The sequence below is a fragment of the Podarcis muralis genome, chromosome 2, assembly GCF_964188315.1.
Source record: "Podarcis muralis chromosome 2, rPodMur119.hap1.1, whole genome shotgun sequence".
NCBI classification, from domain to species: domain Eukaryota; kingdom Metazoa; phylum Chordata; class Lepidosauria; order Squamata; family Lacertidae; genus Podarcis; species Podarcis muralis.
In genome coordinates this window covers 117,979,919-117,988,014 of record NC_135656.1, presented here as the reverse complement: position 1 = coordinate 117,988,014, position 8,096 = coordinate 117,979,919, and the positions used below count along the sequence as shown (strand labels likewise).

General features: G+C 48.4%; 1 protein-coding gene across 1 annotated transcript in view; it reads right to left on the bottom strand.

Annotated features, from left to right (window-relative positions):
• Nucleotides 1-3,205: 3,205 nt before the first annotated feature.
• Nucleotides 3,206-8,096, bottom strand: part of LOC114592238 (uncharacterized) — a 19,873-nt gene continuing 14,982 nt past the window's right edge. The window contains exon 4 of the mRNA XM_028720270.2: nt 3,206-8,096. This exon is cut by the window's right edge and continues 371 nt beyond it. Coding sequence (XP_028576103.2) covers nt 7,593-8,096 — 504 coding nt within the window. The 3' untranslated portion in view covers nt 3,206-7,592.

Sequence of the window (8,096 nt, the reverse complement as noted above, 5' to 3'; positions counted from 1 at the left end):
ATACATGTCCTGTTCTTTCCTTGTTATATTTTTATTAGGTTTCCAGTTGTAAAGAGCAATAGAGACACAGCTTAGAAATTAAATTGCAGCTGTATACAAAGCAGTGTTAATTCTCAAAAGGAAACCATTTGTTGAACAAAGTAGCTTTCTTTGCTTTTCAAATCCCACTGTATTCAGATCGTATTTTAATTTATTTATTTTTTGGAAGCCGCCCAGAGTGGCTGGGGAATAAATATATTATTATTATTATTATTATTATTATTATTATTATTATTATTATTATCCCAAGAGCACAAGGATTTCCACTCACACTCGGCCATGAGGCACCTGCTTTGCAGCCAAGTTGCTCATTCCCATTGGATCGGGAAAACATCCTCTTCACAACACAAAAAGAGACTCTGCAGAGGGGCCAGAATAGGGCTGTTCATACTGCATTGCTCTTACATCAGGGCAGCCTCTGGCACTGATTGGCTGAGCTGGTTCATGAGCATTCTGAGTTCTGACTAGTAAGGGAATGAACTTAGCTGTTGCATGTGTTGCTGTTGTACACAACCGAGGACAGGTTGAAGCAGTGTCTAAGTCACAACAGAGAGTTGCTAGCCAAGGTAATGCAGATGCACTCATTCCTTGGAAGCCAGACAACCAGAGAGGTACACTGGGGAAACCAGTGGTGGGGAGTTCCAAGGGTGAAACTGAAACAACAGGGGAGTGTTATATGTATAACAACTGTTTGTTTTCTTCTCTGGATCAAGCTTTGCTCGCAACAAAAAGCATTGATTCTTTTGGGGGAGGTTGTTACGAAAAAGGAGCAATGCAGCAGCGAGCTCCAGATGGCTGGAAAGCCAAACAGGATGTTGATGCTTGGGACTGTACCGTGGGAACAAAGGGACAGTCTATTCACTGTACTGAGCACCGGGTGTTAGCTCAGAGTGTCATCTGACCTGTACTGGAAGTACAGGGGAGGAGTTTTCTCTCTCTGCTGTTGGTGTTAAGAGAGTACAGACACGTTTCTCTGTACTGCTGGAAAGACAGAAATAAAGGCATGTAAATACATTTCTGTCTGTCTCTTTCCCCTCCCTGGGGATGGCAGGGAAGAGGGGAGGAGTGGTGTGTTCTTCTCACGTTAGAGGAGGATCGCCGATAGAGGCCTCGCCTGATCTTGCCGGGAGTCGCAGACGGGGAGGTCAACAAGGAATTAAGCCCGGTGCCTGGAGAGTGGCCAATTCCTCTGATAAGGCTTAATTCTGACAGTTGTCTCAAGATTTGCTGTCTGTCCAGACCCTGTGAGGGAAGGGTAAGCTATCAGTTTGGCTGGGATTTTTTAAAAAAAGAATCTCACACGAGCGCTGAAAGAGGGGGAACAGTTCTCACTGTGTAAAAAAATTAAGGAGCAAGGGAGCACAGGCTGTTTAGCTGAGGGGAGGCTCCAGATTAGGAAACAGATTGAGAATCAGGAACCAGAAGGAGGACTTGAGGGAAAGATCAGGGGGGCACAGGCTGGTGAGGCCCGGCCAGATGGGCGGGGTATAAATAATAAAATTATTATTATTAAAAAGCAAGAACGGAAAGACCTATTAGAGAGGAGACGCTGAAGAAGGCACAAAGCTCTTGGGTTTGGAGGGCCTCTATATGGTGGTTGGAGAAATGAAGTGGTGGTTCTCATGAAACTGATCAGGGGGCTAGGATAAGCTAAAGAAAGTAGGCTGTGCCCCAAAAACGGGTCTATGGGCATTGTGGAGAGGAGGAATCAGAGAGAAAGGAGGAGGACAGGGCATAGCCAGTGGACCACCTGCTTGTCCTGCAGAAGGTTTGGAAACAAAATGGTTTGAAATCCTGGAGAGCTGCTGGCAGTCAGTCAAGACTACAAACAAGGTAGTTGTGGCCCTGGAGAAGTTGCTGGACTCTTGCATCTGCTATCCCTGAGCACTGGTCTTGCTGGCAAGGGGCTCTTAGTAATCACAGTGTCTGTTTCTAAGTTTTGTTACCAGACTTTTTTCAATGAATCCGGGGATACTTTTTCTTTTTTTGAATCTGAGTCAGTAGCGGGGATGGTGAGGCAAAAGACCCTGGGCCCAAGCACAGATGCATATTGTATAAAGGTGCAAAGCCCTTCTTTTGCACCCTGTGAAACATAAATGCGCAGTTTTTTAAAAAACTGGGCAACGGCATGCTGCCCACTTGTGACTCCTGAGCTTTCCCCAATCTCCTTCCTCCTTGTTTTGACAGATCAGGGGAGGTTCGGGAGTCACGGGCGAGCAGCCGTTGCCCAGGAGGGGCCAGCCTGGTAGTGCAGTTGGCTCTGGCTGGCTTCAGGAGCGGCCCGCTGCCATGGCGCCCACCATATTTCCTCCACCACAGCAGCGAGCTGCTCCTGAAGCCAGCCAGAGCCAACTGCACTACCAGGCTGCTGAGGCCGCGGCTGCCACGTTTCCTGGGGACAGATTTGCAAATCCGGGGACTGTCCCGGGGACGTCTGTAACCCTATTCTAAGTGCTCACAGACCTACTGTTCAATTATCTGTTCTTTGATCTTTCCTGGTGTCCACACAAGCTGACCAGTCGGAAGATGGGGACATCTTGCCTGCCTTCAATCTGCAGGGATCTCATCTCTTCTCCAACAACGATGATAGATTATAGGCAGAGGCCCTGAGCTCTAAGTGGAGCTATCTTTGAAGGTGACCTGGAAACGACAACTAATCCAGAATGCGGCAGCCAGACTGGTGACTGGGAGCGGGCGCCAAGACCATATAACACCAGTCCTGATAGACCTACATTGGCTCCCAGTACATTTCTGAGCACTGCATTTAATATATATATATATATATAGAAGTTTACTGCTCCTTGAAATGATTCTATCATCTTTTGTTTTACCCATTTGGTTGTACAATAAAACCCCTTTTTGCTTTTGAACTACCCTAAGTCTCAAAGTACCAGAGTTCCCTTTTTTTAAAAAAAAGCAAAAATAGCCAGTAGTGAGAGGGGGCACACCTCACCCCACCTGCCCAAATATGAGCCACCCCAATAACACTGAACGTGCTGCTGTTACCCAATCGCTGAAAATGAATTTTCACGTTTGCCTTGAAATTAGGAACATAGGAAGCTACGACTGTTCTGCATATAACTGCACGTTACGTCAAGCAGAAAGCAAAAGATTATTCAGCATTATCTTTAATATATAAAACACCACCACCATAATCACACAAATCTCTAGAGACCCAGGGTGTTTTATTTACCATATTTAAAATATCATACACATCTCAATTCTCACGCAGAAAGCAGTTTACGTTACAAACTTAATAAAACCTTTTAAAAAACAGGGTTTTTTGTTTTTAGAAAAAAGTACATTTTTAAAAATTATTTGAAAAGCACAATCAAAAGTTTTGACAATAGGAAAGCATTTCAACAACAAAAGCAAAAGTTGCCTTTTAATAAAATTTAAATCTCCGGAAAGTCTGCACAGGTTGACTTGATGGGTGCCAAGTTTTTCCAAAATGAGGTTTGCGAAGAACTGCTCCTGAACTCAAAAGGTCCAAGTCCAGGTAACCCCACTTGGGGCAAACCAGTTGTCGGAGATCAAATTCTTTGCCATTTGGCAAATTTCAAGCTTGATTAGAAACAGCTCCCTCAAAAGAACATCTACTGCAGTTGCCAAGATAAACATGATTTGACAATCGAATAGTGAACTTAAAATAATTATGTCAGGATCTGACTAAGCCCCACTACAATCGTTAGCCTGGGGAAAAGCAAAACACACACACACAAAAACCCCAGGCCTGCTCTCGATTTCCTCCACAGTGAAGATGCAAACACCACCTATGAGCATCTTAGGCTAGCAAAAAAATATAATGTGATTTGTAACCAAGAGGGCTGCTGGAGGAGAGGCAGATCATGCCATAGTCGCCCCCCCTTTTGCATTTCCATACTGGTGTGGAGAAAGGTGTTTTGTCCCTCTGCAACTAGGATGGAAGCCAAGCAGGCGAACAGAAGGCAGGGACGTGCCGTTCCTCCTCCGCCAACCTGCTTGCTCGCCTGCACAGAGCTCGCGCTCACCTATGGCGACCAGGCACATTCTGTTAAACACAAGGCTGGACCCATCTGTACTCATGTTGATGGCAAGGTCTGAAATCAAGACGTGTCTCTGAAAATTATGGGTGAGCGTTCTTGGTTGGGGACACATTTTATGGCTCAAGAAAGCTGCCCCGCAAATACCATACTCAGGGAGATAATCTTTTTAAGGCAGAGAAATTCTGTGCCGTTCTTCGGTGTCGCAAACTGGAATCCCTAAGGTGCCGGCGAGGGTTTGGAAGTCAAACACAGCCCTCCAACACCCCCCGGACCTCTCCCTACGCCACCCCATCACTGACCCCCACTTCGTACTCTCCTGGAGAGGTTTTGTGTGGCTGGGGTGCGTTCCTGCACTCTGGTTATGCTTCTTGCAGGCTGGGGGAAGAGAAGAGGGGCTTGGAAACGGGCCTACTGTACAAAAGTATACTGCCCCCCAAAACAGCATTTGTTGCTCCACCCCTTTTGCTCCTGGCCCCACCCACCACTGGAACATGGCCCCCTCAAGAGGTTCTCAGAAGGGGATACGAAGATGGGTCGCCATACCTGTGCTAGGGGTTCGGTTCAGGAGAATTGGTGTTTGCGACGGCATCATGGAGGGGGGTGCCTACAGTTCAGGAAGATCTGAACTGCGGAAGAGTTTCTCCCTCTCCCTCTGCTGCCTCCACACCACCGAAGAAGTTATAGAAGCTTAAGAGAAAAGGGAGGTTAAGAATTCAGCCTCTCAGAAAGGCGAACTCGCAATGCAGAGAAGCCTCGTGGGCCTTGTCGTTATGAAACTCCTGTCTTGCCCCACCAACCTCCGTCCCAATTCCTCCCAACGCACCTGGCAACCAGTCTGTGTTGCCCCTTGTAAGACTCAGCAGGGAGAATAGCAGAATTAGATTAGGATCTGCCTGCGTTGGGCTCCCTGCCTCCCACCTTACCAATGGGCAACAGGGACCACTGCCCTCTTTTTCAAGGAGGCCACTGTGAGAGACCTCAAAAAAACGCATGAGGGGTGCCTCTTCACAAGCAAAGCCAAGCTGCCAATCGCCTACCTATGTTTAAAAAGCCAACCGTTTCGTCGCACGCAGGTGTGACCAAAGATCAGGACGGAGCAATTCAAATGGTGAAGAGGCACAGTACCGAATGGCTGGTGTCTCTGATGGGGCAATTCAGATCCAGCCCATTCATCTTCCTGAGCACTTCCCTCGTTTTCACTTTCTCCCGAATATGAGAGTGGCCATTATGCATTTCCAAGCAGAGGGGAAAGAAAAGGGCTGGCCTTGCAGAGTAGGCCAGAAACCTGCTCACCGACACGGCCAAATCCACCCAGCTCTGCTAACGCCAACATAAAAGAGGAGAAGGGACAATGTCCGTTCTACCTTTCGAGATTGCAAGGGAAGGGGCTGTGGGAAAGCAGGGAGCGGCAGAGGAGAAGGAAACCAGGATTGTCCACAGAGGAGGAGAGAAGCCGAATAAAAGCTTGCACTTCGGAAACAGCTTTGTCTAGGGCGCAAACCTTACATCTCATCAGAGAATCCAAGAAGGGGAGAAAGGACATTGGTGCAGGCTGCGACAAGAGCTTTTCCGACCCGAGGAGGCTCAAAAGGCTCCAGAAGGAGCCATACAGAGACTGTCAAGATTCACCAGCATCACGTGAGAACCCAAATTTATCAGGGAGGGGGGAGTGTCTTCTTGAACCTTCTTACAAGCTCTTCACTTTCATGATCAAAGAAATAATAATCATCTTACCAAATATTGTTAAGTATTGCAGGGTGTCAGTTGTTAGCAAGGACAGGCCACCTGCCCCCCCGAAATACATGTAAGATTTGGGGGGGGGGCAAACTATTAACCCAGCAACACGCCTCCTACTGGCCACTGTTAGGACTGCAGGCAATCTCCCAAGAGGAAAAGAATCGCAGGGAAGAATCAGGGTCAAAGGTCCGTCCAGGACTCCCTAACTTTCTTGCTGCGGGAAGTTCCCCCGCCCCAGAATGAGATCCTGCTGGCAGCTTCGTAAAACTCTTGCAGGGGACTGTGTCTCGGGGGGGCGCGAGTAAAAGGAACAGGTTGGAGCGATGCTCACTGGGTACCTCTCACTGGGCAAGTGAGACTTTAAATCAATGGTGGGAAGGCTACACCTCCCCAACCTCATTTCATCTGGCCCTCTGTTTACCCACTCTAGTCTTTGCTCTCTAGTCTAACCTTCTTGGAACCACTTCCTCTTCTGAATTACGTGTAGGTTTATGAGAGAGAAACAGAGATAAGCGTTCCCAGTAAGTACAGTGGTACCTTTGGTTGCAAACGGGATCTGTTCCGGAGGCTCGTTTGCAACATGAAAAGAACGCAACCCGCAGCAGCACATCTGCGCACGCACGGGTTGCAATTCACCGCTTCTGCGCATGCGTGTGAGGTCATTTTGCACGTCTGTGCATGCGCGAGCGGCGAAACCCGGAAGTAACCCTTTCCGGTACTTCCGGGTCGCCACAGGACGCAACCTGAAAGAACGTAACATGAAGCGGACGTAACATAAGGTATGACTGTAGCCCAAAAAGACGGGGAAAGCCTGCAAAATGTGGGTGACCCAATGGAGCCTCCATATGCTGCAGCAGTCTACCTCTGGACACCAGACACTGGGGACAAGGAAGACGGAGGGAGAGAGAGAAATGAGGTGGAAGAGAGAATGCTATGCAACCCTGCAAACTGCCCACTTTTGGCTCTTTGCCCCCATCCAATACCAGCACTCGCCCCTCAAAAAAAAAAGATTAAAAAAGATTATCTGCAACAGAATGCAGTCCTCAACAGCTGTAACTTTGGAGAGTTGGGGAAAGTCATTAAGAAGGGGAGAGGGGGACTCTAATGAAAAGGTAGCCGTTTCAAATACAGTGGTACCTCGGGTTAAGTACTTAATTCGTTCTGGAGGTCCGTACTTAACCTGAAACTATTCTTAACCTGAAGCACCACTTTAGCTAATGGGGCCTCCTGCTGCCGCCGGAGCACGATTTCTGTTCTCATCCTGAAGCAAAGTTCTTAACCCAAGGTAATATTTCTGGGTTAGTGGAGTCTGTAACCTGAAGCGTATGTAACCTGAAGCGTATGTAACCTGAAGCGTATATAACCCAAGGTACCACTGTACTTGATCATTATCTGACGATACATGACTAATATTTTACAGGTCAGTTGGCTGAATTGATTGAGAGAGATCAAACACGCAAGCCGACCGAAGGGCAAAGGCTGGGATGGCTTTTCCCTCTGCTTGGTAACTTGGAATGCCAGCGCAGGGGACGGGAAGGGAAGCGGGAAAACGACAAGAACTCAGCATCCCTCCCTCTGCTCTCAAACCTGGCAGCCGCCCTACAGCTAGTTGCAAAACAGAATGCGAAGGGATATAAAATCGCGCCCCCTGCCCTGTCTGCATCTCCACTGAAGGAGCATTTACAGTGCTGCCGTTTATAAAGAATGTGGCTTTTAATCCCTGCTGGAAGGGGGAACACACCTGGTCGCCAGGAGGCAAGCTCAAATCACCGCAGGCGACCAGACATGAGGCTAATTGCTAGGACGCTCAGAAGTCTCATAAGACGCCGCCTCCAGTTGAAGTTTCTCCCCGCATTCAAAAACGTTGATAGTGTCGCTCAGCGCGTAGATTTTCTGATGTGTTGCGCACGACGACGGCTGGCTGAAGTTTTGGCTGTATTCCGGGCATTTGTGGGGTTTCTCCTCGATGTGGATTCTCTGAGGGTGAATAAGGCCCGGCTGCTCAGAGAAGCCAATGTTTTTGTACGTTCTCTCGCCCATGTGGATTCTCTGATGAGAAGTAAGGTAAGTGCTCCGACTGAAGCTGTTCCCGCACTCCAGGCATTTGTGCGGCTTCTCCCCGGTGTGGATCCGCTGGTGCGAATTCAGGATCGCCTTTTGGCTGAAGCTCTTGCCGCACTCCAGGCACACGTAGGGCTTCTCCCCGGTGTGGATTCTCCGATGTTTGATAAGGGTGGACAGGTCGCAGAAGCTCTTCCCGCAGTAGGAGCAGCTGTAGGGCTTCTCTCCGGTGTG